Source organism: Esox lucius, chromosome 1, assembly GCF_011004845.1.
Source record: "Esox lucius isolate fEsoLuc1 chromosome 1, fEsoLuc1.pri, whole genome shotgun sequence".
Lineage (NCBI taxonomy): Eukaryota > Metazoa > Chordata > Actinopteri > Esociformes > Esocidae > Esox > Esox lucius.
Window position 1 is genome coordinate 35840762 of NC_047569.1, and position 19646 is coordinate 35860407.

Genomic DNA, 19646 nt, shown 5'->3' on the forward strand with positions numbered 1-19646 from the left:
TAAAAACCTTACAATAACCTGGTTGCATAATCCCTCCCTCTGCTTTTCTTCAGATTAAAGCTGTTCACTTCAATGACACGCCAATATCTGACATGTCAGTTTATCTGCTTGGGAGCGATTGGTCATCATTACGTCATCTACTGAACCTAACCACAGACATTCATGGTATCGCCAGTTTCTCTCTCAACACAACTGGAATGCCTAACGAGGATATTGATCTCATAGTAAGTGTGATATCACAGACCTTTAAAGTTATTTCTACCAAATTACAACGTAGCTTTGTCAAATTGTACACAATATGGACGAGGATGGAGTGAGTATCACCAACTGTGACCAATGCTTTTTGTAATGAAACCATTTTTGTTTGCCAAGTAAAGAAAAAGGACAGTATTTGCTGTCTGCTTGCTAGTATCACACTGTTAGCTGTTGCCGAGAACATTATTGTTGAAGTGGTTTTTTGACTGAAGTGACAGATGAGAACAAAAATATATATTCTATAATACAATCTTTAAATGTCTCCTTTATTTTATGGAATCGTTAATTTCCTCTTTTATAAAATGGAATTAAGAAAATATTTTAATGTGTCATGATTTGGCATGGATAAAAAGTAATTTACTCAAGCATCACAGTTGTAGACACATGAACACACAACAACCAACTAGAAACAATGAGAAAGGAGGAACTTAAATAGGGACGCAACTAGGGGCAAACAAGACAAAGGTAGAAACTATAATACAAAAGGACAAGCTCCATTTGAAATCAATTGACAAAACCAAACAGAACAGGCTATGTTCACAAACAAAAGCAAAATCTAATATCTCACATAGTGATGGAAATTAAAATATATGTTCAGTTGAAACTCTGCAATAAAATCAATTACAAAGAAAATATGTATTTAAAATCAATTACAAAGAAAATATGCATTTGAACGTCCATAATTAATTTTTTCCAATGATATGTCTATTAAACTTTCTTTCAGAACCGCACTGTTTTTGAATTTCAAAATCTTAAAGATGACATTAGGTCATTTCAACTCTCATGACCTTTTCCAGTTTTTGATTGTTATAAGAATTAAATTATGTCAATTTGATAATGTCTCCTTTTTTCCCCCAGATAAGCAGCACACCAGAATTTTCTTATGGTGGATACAGGACCCCATATTTTGACACAGGAAAGCATAAACTTTCAGTGATACGACCTGCTGCCCCTGACAGTAAAACATCCAGTTACCTGGATATTCAGAAGACTGACCAAACACTGGCATGTGGGCAGGAAGTGTCAATCCCCGTCCAGTACGTCATCGTAGGAGAGACCGCCTCCAGTGGTGCTGTTGATGTCATCTACCTGGTGAGTAGATCCAGGGCTGTGTTCCAATACTTTAATGGATTAGTTATCCCTTGTTTCCTTGATCCCAGATCTATAAATGATTGGGTATGTGAAAGTAAAGTTAACTTTATTGCATAATTATTATTTGGACTTTGTCAACCAAACAATACTCATAACTTAATTTCCTCTCCCAGGCCTTATCCAGAGGGGCGATAGTTGATCATGGATACAGGAAGGTTATCATGCAGGACAGTTCTGGTGAGGGAGGGTGATTTACTTTGTTATAGTCATGTAACGTGCTGTAAGGTGCGTGACTATAATGACATGCTCTTGCATTGCAGTAACTGAGGGTGAAGTCACCTTTGACCTGGCAGTGGTTCCAGAGATGGCACCGGTGGTACAGATCCTTGTGTATAGCATGTTACCCAGTGGGACTATCATCGCCCACAGCATGAACTTCCCCACTGAGAAATGCTTCAGAAACAAGGTGTGTGGATTCCAGTAAATGTAAGGTATCTGTACCAACAGACATCAACTTAGATATAATGTACTGTGTTTTTCAACCTGTAACTGTGTGCTTTCCACATCCACTAAACTGCATGTGTCCTCTGTGTCAGGTGTCAGTGGAGTTCTCTCCCTCCAATGCAGTTCCAGGGGAGAAGAACACCCTGCAGCTCTCTGCCCTGCCTGGTTCCCTGTGTGGTCTCAGTGCTGTGGACAAGAGTGTTCACATCATGGAGCCGGGAAAGAGACTGGATGCTGGCAAGGTAATGGATCTCTGAGAGAAAATAACATAAAACTGTTAATCAATAGAAAGCAGCACCTAAAGGTTAATAATATTTTAAATTATATAATATACATTCTAATGTTCTCAATGATCTTTCAGCCAGCTGGGCTCATTTCTAAAGACGCTATTTGAAAAATCCACTGTTTGCAACTGATCAATTCTCTCTTTTTCCCCACAATACCTTTATCTTATTAAACCATTACAGATATTTAATATTCTACCAGTCACAGAGGCAAATTCTTTTGATTATGATCTTGAAGATCCCTCTGATTGTTTGCAAGTACGCCTGAGAAGATATATATTGCCCCATCCAAGACCTAATAGGGAGAAAAACTCTGCTTATGAAGTGTTTAAGGTAAATTGTGGCATGTTTTGACTGAATGAAAACAGCTTGTCTTGAAACAACTCTTTCAACTCTTGTAGAAACTAACCAATTGGCCAAAATACTTTTTCCATGCTTTCACCTTGTGTACAATCTTGTGGACTTACACAAACAGAATGAAGCAGTGTTCTTACCATGGCAGTGTATAATCACAATAATTCTTGCTCTCTTACTATTTGTTCTTGTCATTTCTAGAAATTAGGACTGAAGCTGGCAACAAATCTTGTTTACAGAGTACCTGCATGCTTGAAGTTCCAGGGAGTAGAATATTATCACTCCTCGGGTAAGACTCCCTTCGCTTGTTATTATTTTTGCCAGAAGTGTTGAACGTCCAAAGGACATCTATAGTTTTTATTATTCTGACAATATGCAGTTAGGTCTGGAAATAATTGGACACTGACACAGGTTTTTTTATTTTGGCTGTTTACCAATATATTCAAGCAACAGTTAAATAATGAATATGGCCTTAACATGCAGTCTCTCAGTTTTATTTTAAGGGTATTCACAACCAAATTGGAAGAAGGGTTTAGGAACTACAGCTCTTTAATATGTAGCACACTCTATTTCAAGGGACCAAATGTAATTGGACAATTAACTCAAAAGCTGTTTCATGGACAGGTGTGGGCTATTCCTTTGTTATTTCTTCATCAATTAAGCGAGTAAAACAGCTGGAGTTGATTCCTGGGGTGGCATTTGCATTTGGAAGCTGTTGCCGTGAACCCACAACATGCCGTTAAAAGAGCTCTCAATATGAGTGAAACAGACCATCCGTAAGCTGCAAAAATCAATCAATCAATCAATTAGAGAGATTAGGAGTGGCCAAATCAACAGTTTGGTACATTCTGAGAAAAAAAGAACGTACTGGTGAGCTCTGCAACACAAAAAGGCCTGGAGGTCCACAGAAGACAACAGTGGTGGATCCACAAGGTGCACAAGGTGTAAACCATTAACAAGCCTCAAGAATAGAAAGGTCACATTAGACTTTGCCAAAAAACAAATTTGTAACAGCATTTTTTGGATAGATGAAACTAAGATCAACCTGTACCAGAATGATGCCAAAAAACATCTAAAAATGACAGCCCAGTTCTGGAACAGCATTCTTTGGTCAAATTAAACTAAGATCAACCTGTACCAGAATGATGGGAAGAAAAAGGTATGGAGAAGGCTTGGAACAGCTTATGATACAAAGCATACCACATCATCTGTAAAACATGGTGGATGCAGTGTGATGGCGTGGCCATGCCTGGCTTCCAATGGCACTGGGTCACTAGTGTTTATTGATGATGAGACAGAAGACAGAAACAGCTGGATGAATTCTAAAGTGTATAGGATTATATTGTCTTCTCAGATTCAGACAAATTCAAGTTGATTGGACAGCGCTTCACTTTACAGATGGACAATGATCCAAAACATACTGCGAATGCAACCCAGGAGTTTTTTCCCAGAAAAGAAGTAGAATTTTCTGCAATGGCAGAGTCATTCACCTGATCTTTATCCGATCAAGCATGAATTTCACTTGCTGAAGAATCTGCGGTAAAGGCCTGTTAAAGCATCACAATGGAGGAAACCCAGCGTTTAGTGATGTCTCTGAGTTCCAGATTTCAAGCAGTTCTTGCCTTCAAAGAATTAATGAACATTTATGATTGTGTTAATATGTCCAATTACATTTGAGCCCCTAAAGTAAGGCAACATAAAAAAAAAAACTTTGAATAAAAACTTAAAGTCTGCGCTTAAATTGCATCTCGGTTGTTTCATTTCAAAAACCTTTGTGGTGGCGTACAGAGACAAAAATATAAAAACTGTCACAATGTCCAAATATTTCCGGACCTTACTGTAGTTCACTTGTTTGTTTTCCTGTATTTTCAGTTGGTACCTACAGAACATATTACCTCCAAAGCCATCCCGAGTATTCCATGATTCATGGGTTTATCTTGGATAGGAGTAGACTCATACCGACAGCACAGATAGTACAGATGCGTACCTTCTTCCCTGAGACGTGGATATGGGACCTTGTGGAAGTAGGGTAAGTACACGACTAGGTTGGCTCATGCTGCAACTGAAAGCAAAACACGTAGATATGTAATTATTAATTTCAGGATATAAGAAAGCATTTAAAACCAACATTACCTGCACTCCATTGTTCTTTGTAAGTAAATGTGTGACATCTGACCTCTGTACTACAGGGAGTCTGGATCAGCAGACGTGTCCCTGACAGTCCCAGACACCATCACCACCTGGGAGACAGAGGCCTTCTGCCTGGCCCCCGGTGGGTTTGGTCTGGCTCCCCCAGTGGAGCTCACGGTCTTCCAGCCCTTCTTCCTGGAGATCACCCTGCCCTACTCCATCATCCGGGGAGAGAACTTTGACCTGAAGGCCACTGTCTTCAACTACCTGTCCAAGTGCATCATGGTATGTACCCCACCTCATGACTGTTGAGCCGACTGATGTTTATTGTGTCACTTACCTTCAGTAATTAGTGTAATAATTAACACCAGTATATCTTACCCTTTGTAATGTTTCCAGGAAGACCAAAGTGTAAAAGTCTAAAAGTGAAAAAATAAAATAAAAAAAGGGTTTAAGTGTTTTTGCCAGACTGAAGGAAGGTCTTCATGTAAAAGCAGTGGACAGTGGCAGTTCTATATGTGCAATGAAGACAGGTTTAAGGTGCAAGTCGGTATGTATTAAATGAAATGCCGGAATTGCAGAAAAGCTAGACACCAGTGATGTGCTGGGCAGTTTGTACCACTCGTTGCAGGGCCTTCCAATCGGCTAGGGTGCATCTGCCAAACCACACTGTGGTGCAGTTAGTCAGAATGCTCTCGATTGTGCAGCAGGAAAAGTTCACAAGGATCTTGGAACTTGGATTAGATTGATGGCCTCTCCTCATATTGAAATTATTACACATCCCATCCTGGATTTTAACTAATAAGTCCATTCTCCCCTAAAACTGATAAGTGATTATTTTTAACAATACAATTGAGTCAAGCAATTTCAGTAATAAGTAATCATTGGTCATATTTTATTAAGTGCTACTCTCCAAAACCAGATACAAAGCTACTGTTTGTTTGTCCATGGAGAAAAATCCTGCATTGACTAGGTTTTGCCACCCTACTCTAGCTAGGTGTCATTCTTGTGTTTTCCAAGTCATCTTCCCAGTGTTCCTATTTGACAGGTTGCAGTGACTCCAGCTCCCTCATTGGACTACACTCTCACACCCTTGAATGACGTCCAGTACTCATCATGCTTGTGTGCCAATGAACGAAAGACCTTCAGCTGGACAATGTCACCCTCTGTCCTTGGTAAGATGGAAGTCACCATTTAACCATGCTTACTGTACAATCCAATTTCCCCAAAAGTTGAGACACTGCGTAAAATGCAAATAAATACATAATGCATTGATGTGCATATCATTTAATCCCTATGTTTTATTGGTACAAAGACAACATATCAGATGTTGAAACTGAAAAATTTTGTTGTTTTTGGAAAAATATATATGAATTTGATACCAGCAACATGTTTCAAAAAAGGTTTTGTCATATTTTTCGTTTCATAATGCGCAAAATGTTTTACATGGTTGATTGTTCTGGACTGCACGCAGGCCAGTTTAGCACCTGGACTCTTTTACTACGGAGCCATGCTATTGTAATACATTCAGAATGTGGTTTGCCATTGTCTTGCTGAAATAAGCAAGGCCTTCCCTGAAAAAGATGTTGTCTGGATGGCAGCATATGTTGCTCCAAAACCTGTATATAGTGTTCAGCATTAATGGTGCCTTCACAGATGTGCAAATCACCCAGGCCATGTGCACTAATGCACCCCCATACCATCACAGATGCTGGCTTTTGATCTGTGCCCTGATAACAAGCCGGATGGTCCCTCTCCTCTTTAGACTGAAGGACACAGCATCTATGATCCCCAAAAATTATTTCTAATTTTCATTTGTCAGACCACAGGAGAGTTTTCCATTTCGCCTCAGTCCATGTTAAATGAGCTCGGTCCCAGAGAACACAACAGCGTTTCTGGATCTGGCTTATATCTGGTTTCTTCTTTGCATGGTAGAGATTTACAGGCACGCCTTTATGGATGCAGTGACAAACTGCATTCACAGACAATGGCTTTCGGAAGTGTTCCTGAGCCCATGCAGTGATTTCCACTGTTGTTAATGCAGTTTCACTTGACGGCTGAAGATCATTGCCATTCCAATATTAGTTTTCGGCATTGTCCCTTGTTTACATTTTTTTTATTATATTATGTATAGTAGCTCATGAGATCCCCAAACTCTTCGCAATTGTATGTTGGGAAACGTTCATCTTAAATTGTTTCCCCTTTTTGCCCATGTAGTCTTTCACAGGGTGGTGAACCCCTCCCCATCTTTATTTCTGAGAAAATCATCCTCTCCTGGATGCTCTTTTTTATACACAATCATGTTACCGACCTGTTGCCAATTAACATTTTTAGTTGTGTGATATTCCACCAGGATTATACAACATTTCCAGTCTTTTGTTGGCGTATACAATAACAATAAAATGTTTCAGTTTCATCATTTGATATGTTTTCTATTGAATATAGGGTTCCAATGATTTGCACATCTTAGGTTTATGTTTTCATAACCATTTTACACAACGTCCAAACTTTTCTGGAAACAGGGTTGTACATTGAAAGGTAAAGTACCTTAATAACAAACGAAAACTTCTGGTTTATTTATTGTAGTGTGGTTTTATCTGTGTACTGTGTGCTGACCTTTGATGTTCCAGTCTCTGTCAATGTGTTTTTGTAGGGGTTTTGAATGTGACCATTAGTGCAGAGGCTGTCCAGTCACATGCTGCTTGTGACAATGAGATTGTGAGTGTACCAGAGAGAGGACACATTGACATAGTCACACGGAGCCTGCTAGTGAAGGTATTTACTGTTTTAGTCAAACATTTGAATGTCTTGGGACTATTCTGTCACATCTACCAACTATTACACAGAAACCATCTAGTTTTACAGTACTGTTACTGCTTCTGACGGAAATGAATCCCTCTGTCAGGCTGAAGGAACTGAAGAAACTAAAACCTACAACTGGTTGCTGTGTCCATCTGGTCAGTACTGCAGTATCAACCATCTAATCCATCAGAATTTAATTAAAATACAGCACCAAACGTGATCTGGGTCCAAGAAACCAACACTGTTCTATTTAGGTTATTATTTACATTCATTTCAATAAACTACATATTGAATTGACCTGATCTCCTCCATGGTAAAACATATCCAATTGGTTTCTATGTCATATAAACACAATTGTCCAGGGGTGTAGCACAACATTCTGGGCCCTGTACACAGGCAGTCTCTGAGGGCCCCTCCCCACTTTATTCAAGATTCAAACATTTTCGAGGGCCCCTCTACACGTTAGGCCCCTATATGATTAGTTCCCCTTTTCGCCCCTGCATCTGTCCTTGCTCTGGCTCTGTTTGGTCATGTTGTCATGTGTCCACAGGAGAAGCTCTGACAGAGGAGGTGGAACTGCAACTGCCCATGATTGTGGTAGAAGGATCTGCTCGAGCTTCAGTCTCAGTCCTGGGTAAAATATATTATTGTTCTGGTTGGGTGGTGGCTTTAGAAAGATTTAGTTTGTGAAAAGCAATCCCTCTCCATGCTGTTTTCTAAAGAGGGGAGTTTTGCATGTTGTATGTTTTCTATAGGGGACATTCTGGGCCGCGCCCTCAAGAACCTGGATGGACTGTTGCAGATGCCATATGGGTGCGGAGAGCAGAACATGGCGCTTCTTGCCCCCAATATCTACATCCTAGAGTACTTGAGGAACACAGAGCAGCTCACCTCAGCCATCAGAGACAAGGCCACCAAGTTTCTCACTAGTGGTAAGAGTCTACACTGCTTTCAATCAGTAAATGATCTTCAGTGATTTTGAAAACTAGATGAATCTCAATTTAAAAAACTCAATTTAAAAAAACTTTCTCAGTTAAGAAAATATTTTATAAATAGACCAGATTTTGATAGACCAAAGTATCAGTACCTGTAAAGACAACAACATAATTGCTTTTAATAAGATAAAAATCAACCAACATCAAAGGCATCTCTCTTTTTCCCCCCAAAACTGTTCAAAGGCCTTAATTATTTCATTTTAACATTATATAATTTAAATTTACAGAGCTAAAATATTAATGCAACATTCATTAATTTAAAAGATTTTACTGATTTATAGTTCATAAAATGAAAATCAGACAGTGGAAATTAATGAAATAGGACATAATTTATGGATTTACACATGACTTGAAATCCAGTTTCATCAGCTTTTTAATATGGCAAAACTGTGATGTCAATTGATTATGTAGGCAAATGAAAAATAACTATAAGGTATGAAAATGTGCAAACTATTATTCCTCACCATGACGTAGATTTGTGGGATATTTTAATTCACCTCCAGACACATGAGACGAACACCTTACATGTTGCATTTTTATTTAAATAGAGATAACATGGTTGACAACAATTTCAATACTTTTCGTTTAAATCTATCAAATGAACAACTCAACAGACTACAATAGATGTATTGGGGACAGGAAGAAGGAATCTATATTGTTTACTGCTGATTACTCATTCATTTAAGACAAATTAGACAGAATTATCTGCACACGTTTTTCAGAAAAAGGAATGTTCAGAGAAGTAGCCAAAGTATTCTGCAAGAAACTACATTACATATATTTTACTATTTTAATTATTATACATTTTTAGAAATGTAAGGCATACACCGATCAGCCATAACATTATGACCACTGTTGTGTGAAGTGAATAGCACTGATAATCTCGTTATCATGACACCTGTCATTGGGTGGGATATATTAAACAGCAAGTGAACATTCTGTCCCCAAAGGTAATGTGTTAGAAGCAGAAAAAATGGGCAAGCGTAAGGATCTGAGCAACTTTGACAGGGGCCAAATTGTGACCAGTCAGGGTGCCAATGCTGACCCCTGTCCACTGCCGAAAGCACCTTCAATGGGCATGTGAGCATCAGAACTAGACCACAGAGCAATGGAAGAAGGTGGCCTGGTCTGATGAATCACGTTTCCTTTTACATCACGTGGATTGCTGGGTGTATGTGCATCGCTTACCTGGAGAACACATGGCCCTGGGATGGACTATGGGAAGAAGGCAAGCCAGCAGAGGCAGTGTGATGCTTTGGGCAATGTTCTTATGGGAAACCCTGGGTCCTGCATTCCTTGTGGATGTTACTTTGACACGTACCACAGAACTGAGCATTGTTGCAGACCATGTGCACCCTTTCATGGCAATGGTATTCCCTGATGGCATTGGCCTCTTCCAGCAGGATAATGCCCCCTGACACAAAGCAAAAATGGTTCAGGAATGGTTTGAGGAACACAACAACGAGTTTAAAGTTTGGACTTGGCCTCCAAATTCCCTAGATCTCAATCCAATCAAACATCTGTGGGATGTGCTGGACAAACAGATTTGATCTATGGAGTCCCCACCTTGCAACTTACAAGACTTGCTGCTAACATCTTGGTGCCAGATACCACAGCACACCTTCAGAGGTCTAGTGGAGTCCATTCTACGATGGGTCAGGGCTGTGTTGGTGGTGAAAGGGGGACCAACACAATATTAGGCAGGTGATCATAATGTTATGGCTGATTGGTGTATCACAGACATGAATAATGTTGAAAAGATTCATACATTTCCAGAAAGATTTATTTTGCCTTATACATTTTTCTAAAGCATTATTAATTTGTAACTATAAAAAAATAATATTTTCCCACCAGACAAGGATTTCCTGATTTTCTAGAATCACTGTTCTGATACATAGCCACTCCTTTTTATGTAAATGTATTGACATCACCCGCAACTCAACATATCTTGAAGGGTATGCACAGCTTCAATAAACCATAATCCCAGAGCTGTTACAATCATAATCATCAATAAGTATGTTAAAAACAGCTTGTGCTGAAGGCAGAATCTCTCTTTGAAAAAGACTAGCCAAACAGAATGGCCATGAGGAAAGGAGATAAACATTTAAAAAAATACATTTTAACTGTCAATGACTCAGGTTACCAAAGGCAGCTGAATTACAAGCATTCAGATGGGGCCTACAGCACATTTGGCCAAGGATCTGGAAACACTTGGTGAGAACTGGGATTGTATTTCGACTAATGACTTAAGCAATATAAGAATTTGTTTGGAAGCCATTTTTCTTTCAAATATTAACAAATTCGATCAAATTTTTTATGGCAGGAGTTGAAATAAGATATGAATGATGCAAATTCAAATTGTATTTATGGCTTCTTATGGATGTATAGTGAGACATTCAAATCAAGTTTTCACACATGTTCTTTGTTCACAGGCTGACTGCATTTGTCTTGAGATCCTTTAGCAAGGCACAGTCTTTTATCTATATAGATCCTTTAAAAATTAAGGAAACCACGACATGGTTGGAAGAGAAACAAAAAGAAAATGGCTGTTTCCTAAGACTTGGGGAACTCTTTAACAACCGAATGAAGGTACAGATATTAAATAAAAGAGAGAAAAAATATATATTTTGGGTCCTTGGTCAGTCAACCCTTGTCTGTTTATTTACATTGCTAATGTAAAGACTGACCCATACAAACCATAACCCACTAAACAAACCATGCTATGTAAAGGATGTTCACAAGGTTTTGTTTTTGGCATAATGTTTTCTAGGGTGGGGTGTCTGATGAAGTAACTCTTACAGCCTACATAACTGCCTCAATGCTGGAGAGCAACATGTCAGTTTCAGTAAGTATATTCTCAGGCTTGGCGCTGGGATTTTTCTCTCCCAGTGCTAAGAGAGAGTTTGACCGAGGAGGTACTAACAGAATACCTGGTTATTAACTTAATGTTTTATAAAATAAATACAAAAATGCTTGAGGGGGCTTAACTGGGGCTACGCAGATTTGTGATTTGGCTATAGCACCCCCTAGCCCTGATGTAGCACAGAGTCTGTATTTTCTCCACCTGCCTATTCTCATAACAGCAAACCACATTTTGCATTTACATTTTAGTAATTTTATTTAATCCAGAGCAACGTTTAATGCTGCTGAACTGCTGAATGATCTGGTTCATTTTAGGCACCCAACAGAAGATAAATGCAGTCACTTTCTGGACTCTAATAATAATATACATTTTGTGTTGCATAAGGATCCTGTTGTGAACAGCAGCTTGTCTTGTCTGAGGAACTCCACCAGTGATTTGTCCAACACCTACACTACTGCTCTGCTAGCCTACACCTTTACCCTGGCAGGAGACATGGAGATGCGGACGCTGCTTCTGCAGCACCTGGACAAGATTGCTTTACAAGAGGGTGAGACATGCTCTTCTGTACTGTAGACCTGAATACTAGACCTCATTGGTTTGTTCTTTACTCAGAATCACAGAAAAATACTCTTGATAAAATGCATCTTACACAGCTTTTCACCAAAGTCACATTTTAGTCTTGTGTCTGATGAATCATTAGTCCTTGTTCTCTGATTAGGTTTATGTAGTGTGTGTGTTGGTATATGAGTGTTGATGTGTCTATGCATGTGTGTTCTCCTCAGGGGGTCTCCTGCACTGGAACCAGACCTCCTCAGAGACCTCAGCCTCTCTGGCAGTGGAGATCAGCTCCTATGTTCTGCTGGCGTCCCTCAGTGCCTCCCCTCTGTCTACCGCTGATCTGGGCTACTCCTCCCGCATAGTCAGGTGGTTGGTGAAGCAGCAGAACTCCTATGGTGGCTTCTCCTCCACACAGGTGAGTCCAAAACAGCAGTGCTGGTAGTGAGACAATGTGCCTGTTTGAGATTGACTACAATCAGACTACATCTACAAAACACCTTGCATCCAAAATAGATCATCAGAATTAATGGATTAGAGATTTTTAACAGAGAAGAGGCACAAAGAAAAATCACACATAGTAGGATAACAGAAAACAGGCTGAGTTTGCTTTTGTTTGTTCACTGTGTGTGTGTGTGTGTGTGTGTGTGTGTGTGTGTGTGTCTGTGTGTGTCTGTGTGTGTGTGTAGGACACAGTGGTGGCCCTCCAGGCCCTGTCTCTCTACTCCACCAAGGTGTTCAGTAAAGAGGGCTCCAGCACAGTGACAGTAAAATCTCCCAGTGGGGGACAGAATGTCTTTGATGTGAACCAGAACAACAAGCTTCTCTACCAGGAGCGCCAGCTGCAGGATGTGGCTGGGAAGTACACTGTGGAGGTGAAGGGCAGTGCTTGTGCCTCAGTACAGGTCAGCCCAATCCTTCATTTACTCCTAGACCCCAGGCATTTATGTTAAGTTTTTGATATATTTTAAAATGCTGTTAAATATGTAGTTGAATATGACCAGGGCTGATTAACTGATTTCATTTGGTTGTTTTCTAGCTGTCACAGCATTACAACATCCCTACTCCTACAGTTGACACATCGCTCAGCATTCAGGTCATACCAGAAGTTGAGTGTAACAGCGACACTAAGAGAAAAATAGTCAGGCTGAATATTCAATTCCAGTAAGGATGATTTTCTGAGTGAAATGAAAAAGTCTATTAATCTAACAAACTTTTGTCTGGACGTATTTTTAATTGTTCCCTGGCTAAATGCAGTGTGTCTGACTGGACAGAATCCAATAATTTCTAAATTAACAATCACTCCAGTTCTTTCATTGTTATGCTTTAGTCAAAATTACACTTGAATATTCTGTAGGTTTATGGTCTTCTCTATCTTTTCTCTAACAGGTATGAAGGAAAAGAACAGAACACCAATATGATTATAGTGGATATGAAAATGTTGTCTGGCTTTTCCCCTGTCCCAGAATCCTTGTTGGAGGTGAGGTTTTATAATAGGCCTTAAATTAACATTTTACATGTAAACTTGGATGTAACAGAGCTCAGTTTCTGTGGTCAAAATAGGAATAATCTGTGAATGGCTGGTCTTTACAGATGAAGAATTACCTTCTTGTGGAGCGTGTCGATACCAAAGATGACCATGTTTTACTGTACTTGACAGGGGTGAGACAAACCAACCCATTTCAACTACTCTTAAATGTAGACTTACAATGAATATACATTGAAACCAACAAACATAATTTGTACATTGCAGTAACTATTATAGTATCACAACTACTGCTATGATATCAATGTACATGTTGAACAATATGTGATGGTACTCTAAATAATATTTAAAGGTAATCATACAGTATATGGTGTATGTTAGCTACTCAGGTTTGTGTATTGTTTAGACAGAAAATATAGTGAGGTATATTAGTGGAACATTTCTGTTTTAGTGCATTTCATAATTGTGATTTTTTCCCCAACAGTTACAATCAGCCGTGCCCCATTACTGCAGCCTAGACATCGTTCAGCAGCTCCCAGTAAAGAATCTAAAACCAGCTGTGGTCAAAATCTATGACTACTACCAGCCAAGTAAATTCATATCTAATCCTCTACAAAATGTTTTTTCATTCTCAAATAAATTCAACATTTATGCCAATGGGACGTTGAAGTAAAACTTTGAGTTATCAGGATTTAATCTCTTTGTACTGAGAAGTAACATGGTTTGTTTCCTCCAGGTGACCAGGCTGAGACAGAATATGACTTCCCATGTGATATTGGTGAGCTCCATTATAAATGCTGAGAAATAACATTTTCTTATTAATTTGCACAAATGTGTTATTATACAGGTGCCGGTCATAAAATTTGAATATCATCAAAATTTATTTCAGTATATCCATTCAAACAGTGAAACTTTTTATATTATATTCATTCATTACACACAGACTGAAATATTTCAAATGTTTATTTCTTTTAATTGTGATGATTATAACTGACAACTAATGAAAATCCCAAATTCAGTATCTCAGAAAATTTGAATATTATTTAAGATTTTTAGAAATGTTGGCCAACTGAAAAGTATAAACATGAAAAGTATGAGCATGTACAGCACTCAATACTTAGTTGGGGCTCCTTTTGCCTGAATTACTGCAGCAATGCGGCGTGGCATGGAGTCGATCAGTCTGTGGCACTGCACAGGTGTTATGAGAGCCCAGGTTGCTCTGATAGTGGCCTTCAGCTCTTCTGTATTGTTGGGTCAGGCGTATTGCATCTTCCTCTTCACAATACCCCATAGATTTTCTATAGGGTTAAGGTCAGGCGAGTTTGCTGGCCAATTAAGAACAGGGATACCATGGTCCTTAAACCAGGTACTGGTAGCTTTGGCACTGTGTGCACGTGCCAAGTTCTGTTGGAAAATGAAATCTGCATCTCCATAAAGTTGGTCAGCAGCAGGAAGCATGAAATGCTCTAAAACTTCCTAGTAGGCAGCTGCGTTGACCTTGGACCTCAGAAAACACAGTGGACCAACACCAGCAGATGACATGGCACCCCAAACCATCACTGACTGTGGAAACTTTACACTGGACTTCAAGCAGCGTGGATTCTGTGCCTCTCCTCTCTTTCTCCAGACTCTGGGACCTTGATTTCCAAAGGAAATGCTAAATTTACTTTCATCAGAGAACATAACCCAGCAGTTCAGTCCTTTTCGTCTTTAGCCCAGGCGAGACGCTTCTGACGCTGTGTCTTGTTCAAGAGTGGCTTGACACAAGGAATGCGACAGCTGAAACCCATGTCTTGCATACGTCTGTACGTGATGGTTCTTGAAGCACTGACTCCAGCTGCAGTCCACTCTTTCTGAATCTCCCCCACATCTTTTCCTTCCCTTCGCCTCTCTATTAATGTGCTTGGACACAGCTCTGTGAACAGCCAGCCTCTTTAGCTATGACCTTTTGTGTCTTGCCCTCCTTGTGCAAGGTGTCAATGGTTGTCTTTTGGACAGCTGTCAAGTCAGCAGTCTTCCCCGTGATTGTGTTGCCTACAGAACTAGACTGAGAGACCATTTAAAGGCCTTTGCAGGTGATTTGGGTTAATTAGCTGATTAGTGTGTGGCACCAGGTGTCTTCAGTATTGAATCTTTTCACAGTTTTGTAATTTTCTGAGATACTGAATTTGGGGTTTTCATTAGTTGTCAGTTATAATCATCAAAATTAAAAGAAATAAACACTTGAAATATATCAGTCTGTGTAGAATGAATGTATACATTATACAAGTCTCACTTTTTGGATGGAATTACTGAAATAAATCAACTTTTTGATGTTCAGATTTTATGACCAGCACCTGTATAACATGTACTCATCTGAAAACAACGTTTTATTTTTCCTTTATGAATGCATTGATGGCATTGTCTAAAGTCCAAACGATCTACGAAAATGGAAAGACGGAGGAAATTATACAGATTTACGAGATACCACGCGTACCACTGTTACCAGAGACTTTCTAGTCCACTGGTGCCGGTCAAGGATGCCCCCTAGGTAAACACCAGCCCCTCTCTAACACATTCCTTTTCTCATCCAAACATGATGTATTCCTTTAATCAGTAGGAATACATCAATTCAAGAAATTTCCCTGACAATGCTGACTAATCTTTGTGTCTGCAGATAAATGAAGAAATGCATTCCAGAGCATGGCCCACCTGTGTACACTGTTCTTATTGTACCATGGAACTGGCACTCAGTGGAACTGGTTATTCAATAAAGCCTTGCTTTGCACATCAATGTTGTGATTATTTATTAATTTATGGTTTATTCATTGGGTCACTGTTTGTGTCAAAGCATGCATGTATTTCAGGATTCTGCATTTTAAATCTACTTATAAACTTAACACAAATTGTAATATCTCTCACTAAAGCCTGTCATATGGAGATTCTAGTTTGCTTACACAAATTATTATCAATAACTATCAATCAGTCTAAAGGTACCATTCATCATTTAGCAATTTGATATTAAGTTTTTCAAGTATAGGCCTACTCATATTTTTAAGGACAGTGAAATTACTGCTATTGTGCATGATAACAAATTATAAATTTCTTTGTTTGTTTGGCAGTGCGTATCTTCTATATGATAAGATACAAAAACTATTTTTAAGTAATGGGAACGTACATTTTTACTTGTGGTGGCAGGCTGGAATCAGGCTGGAGCGATCTAGTTGTCAAATGTTTTGGGAAAGAAAAAAGGTAGCTGGTTCTAATCCCAGAGGAAAAATACTGTCCATTTTATCCTGAAGTTTATTTGCGGTCAAATCACACCTGCCTGTTCTGTCATGCAAGGCGAATTTGACGATTGTCTACAACAATTTCCAAAATCGCGAAGAAAGTTGAATCTGCATACATTTGTATGAAAATCAGTGGTGGGCTAGCAGAGTGCATGAATTAGTAAAACTTACCGTTGTTTTCCAGTGTATTTAAATGTTGAGCCTGTGACAGTTTTCTGACTGCAAGAAACGGCCAATAATACAGTTTGAGGCAATATTCCATGTAGAGGCACTGTATAACATTTTTTCAAAAACATGCTCTCCCTGATAATGATCACTCCGTTCCAAGGTTCAGATACACAGAAAGCGACAAATGTTTCATTCATATTTTCATTTCATATCTGCACTTTCAATGTTTTGAAAAATTTGATAGAAATGTAGTGAACCAAGTCACACTTACAGTTTTCATTTTGATAAGTCTGAATAAGGTTTTTACTTTTGTAAAAATAAGCAGCTATAAAACCATGCATGATTTTGAATGTCAATACGATTTGTGAAAAAGATTATGGAGAAATGATTTGCTCATCATCGTGCTGCTTTTCAGGGTAGCAGGACAGCTATTTGGTGTTTTCAATATAAACGGATCATAAACCACTTTGAGACAAACCAGCTTTCATTGTTGCAATAACAAAAAGTATGCATGTAACAAGAAAATGCAGGGGAGTGTTCACATTTGGATTGAAAAACAAAGATATAGTACAAACATTGAAAGGAAAGGTAATACATTTCTCCAACAAAATGTAATCTAAGCAAACGTTGTCCATCTAGAAACAAATGAAAATATATGTTCTTTATTCATATTCTGACATTTGAATAATTTATTTGACTGAGCCATCTGATATCTTTAATATGTACAATATTATTTCATCCAGGTTGTATTGAATTGAGGCATGAACTAAATCTGATGCATAAAAAAAATCACAAATATTTAAATATATAATGTACTCAAATTTCATAATTTTAGTTCTGGTTGGTTTGGAGAACATGAAGTAAACCAATGCCATATTTAGCAAGAAAGCTACAAATGGATTTAGCCACACAAAAACATACTTTGACATTCAGATGAACACATTTAGAATGAATGGAAACTAGTCAATTATTTGGATCTTGCAATTATTATCTCCAATAATTTGAAGAACCAATATAACGGCCCAATCAATCAAGCCTACCCCCACCAATCACCATTACAAAAGTCTAAATAGTAACAACAAAGTGGCACTTGTTGTTTATTGGTTGCAATTTGTTGTGTCACACTTGGCCTAGTTAATACAGTGTCTCACACCAGGCCTAGTTATTACAGTGAGAGGGTATTGGACAATACTTCCTTTCTGGATTGTCATTAGTGCTTACCAATAAGTGTTAAGACTAGGAAATGAAAGAAGCTGTAACCCTTAGATGGGAAGGTGTCACGGCTGTGGTGGTTAAAGGACATAGGCGCAGACTGAAGGTCACAAGGGTAATCCATGTTTTAATGAAAAAGGAAAGAAGGACTCCAACAAAACAAAACGGCAGCAACCAGTGACGTGGGTATTCCTTACACAGGACAAACAAAACCAAAATGAACCACGCCTTGGGGCCTACAAACTAAACTTAAATAGGGTCCCCAATTGGAGGCAATAACTAACACCTGCCTCCAATTGGGGAAACCAAAAAAAGGAGTAGAGGTGGCTAAAGGCCACCTCCTGTCCTGTCCTGGCTATGCCCCGAGCCCAGCGCAGAGATGGCTAGGGGCACAGCCAGGACGTGACAGAAGGCAGTAGTGCCATCTGCGTTACATACATGTGCAAAGTCTTAACTTACAATACCTGGCCTTTGGGTACAGTTTAGCAACTGTACATATTTGAAGCAGCATGCAACATGTGAGAGGTACTGTTGATGCACACAAACCCATCAGGAACAACATAACCAGCGGTATGTGCAGATGAATGGTACCTTTAGACTGATTGATAGTTATTGATAATAATTTGTGTAAGCAAACTAGAATCTCCATATGACAGGCTTTAGTGAGAGATATTACAATTTGTGTTAAGTTTATAAGTAGATTTAAAATGCAGAATCCTGAAATACATGCATGCTTTGACACAAACAGTGACCCAATGAATAAACCATAAATTAATAAATAATCACAACATTGATGTGCAAAGCAAGGCTTTATTGAATAACCAGTTCCACTGAGTGCCAGTTCCATGGTACAATAAGAACAGTGTACACAGGTGGGCCATGCTCTGGAATGCATTTCTTCATTTATCTGCAGACACAAAGATTAGTCAGCATTGTCAGGGAAATTTCTTGAATTGATGTATTCCTACTGATTAAAGGAATACATCATGTTTGGATGAGAAAAGGAATGTGTTAGAGAGGGGCTGGTGTTTACCTAGGGGGCATCCTTGACCGGCACCAGTGGACTAGAAAGTCTCTGGTAACAGTGGTACGCGTGGTATCTCGTAAATCTGTATAATTTCCTCCGTCTTTCCATTTTCGTAGATCGTTTGGACTTTAGACAATGCCATCAATGCATTCATAAAGGAAAAATAAATTCTTTTTTTTAAAGAAACTCCTCGACAAGAGCATTTGTTACTTTTTTAAGCTCCTCCTCTACAGCTGTCACTGCATTACAACATCCCTACTCACAGTTGGCACATCGCTCAGCATTCAGGTTGGACCAGAAGTTGAGTGCCACAGGAACACTAAGAGAAAAGTCAAGCTGAATCTTCAGTTTCAGTAAGAATTTTCTGAGTGAAATGAGAAGAAAGTTTTCTAATCGACCAGATCCGTTTACATGGACCTATATTTAATTGTTCCCTGGCAAAATGCTATGTGCCTGACTGGAAATAATTTCTAAATTCAAAATCACCTGTTATTCCAGTTCTTTTATTGATATGCTGTTGTCAAAATCACACCTCAATATTCTGTAGGTTCACGGTTTTCTCCATCTTTTCTCTAACAGGTATGGAAGAAAAGAACAGAACACCAATATGATTATAGTGGATGTGAAAATGTTGTCTGGATTTTCCCCTG

General features: G+C 38.9%; 1 protein-coding gene and 1 long non-coding RNA gene across 3 annotated transcripts in view; one reads left to right on the top strand and one right to left on the bottom strand.

The window, feature by feature from the left end:
• Positions 1-16093, top strand: part of LOC117594271 (alpha-2-macroglobulin-like) — a 103473-nt gene extending 87380 nt beyond the window's left edge. For both annotated transcript variants that reach the window (XM_034291568.1, XM_034291567.1), the window contains 27 exons: positions 54-224; positions 1114-1347; positions 1521-1584; positions 1668-1813; positions 1944-2093; positions 2319-2468; positions 2691-2778; positions 4362-4518; positions 4679-4904; positions 5668-5794; positions 7273-7394; positions 7525-7576; positions 7972-8055; positions 8177-8353; positions 10555-10630; positions 10849-11005; positions 11187-11261; positions 11664-11826; positions 12062-12252; positions 12524-12739; positions 12874-12998; positions 13224-13314; positions 13428-13496; positions 13805-13910; positions 14057-14098; positions 15731-15850; positions 15977-16093. In XM_034291568.1, the coding sequence (XP_034147459.1) occupies positions 54-224; positions 1114-1347; positions 1521-1584; positions 1668-1813; positions 1944-2093; positions 2319-2468; positions 2691-2778; positions 4362-4518; positions 4679-4904; positions 5668-5794; positions 7273-7394; positions 7525-7576; positions 7972-8055; positions 8177-8353; positions 10555-10630; positions 10849-11005; positions 11187-11261; positions 11664-11826; positions 12062-12252; positions 12524-12739; positions 12874-12998; positions 13224-13314; positions 13428-13496; positions 13805-13910; positions 14057-14098; positions 15731-15819 (3348 nt within the window). In that variant the 3' untranslated portion in view covers positions 15820-15850; positions 15977-16093. The remainder of the gene's footprint in view (positions 1-53; positions 225-1113; positions 1348-1520; positions 1585-1667; positions 1814-1943; positions 2094-2318; positions 2469-2690; positions 2779-4361; positions 4519-4678; positions 4905-5667; positions 5795-7272; positions 7395-7524; positions 7577-7971; positions 8056-8176; positions 8354-10554; positions 10631-10848; positions 11006-11186; positions 11262-11663; positions 11827-12061; positions 12253-12523; positions 12740-12873; positions 12999-13223; positions 13315-13427; positions 13497-13804; positions 13911-14056; positions 14099-15730; positions 15851-15976) is intronic.
• A 2666-nt stretch (positions 16094-18759) lies between these two features.
• LOC117595450 lies at positions 18760-19129 on the bottom strand. Its single transcript, XR_004576738.1, has 2 exons — positions 19003-19129; positions 18760-18876 (listed from the first exon to the last, which is right to left on the bottom strand). It is a non-coding gene; the product is annotated as an uncharacterized LOC117595450 (long non-coding RNA).
• Between the last annotated feature and the right edge of the window lie 517 nt (positions 19130-19646).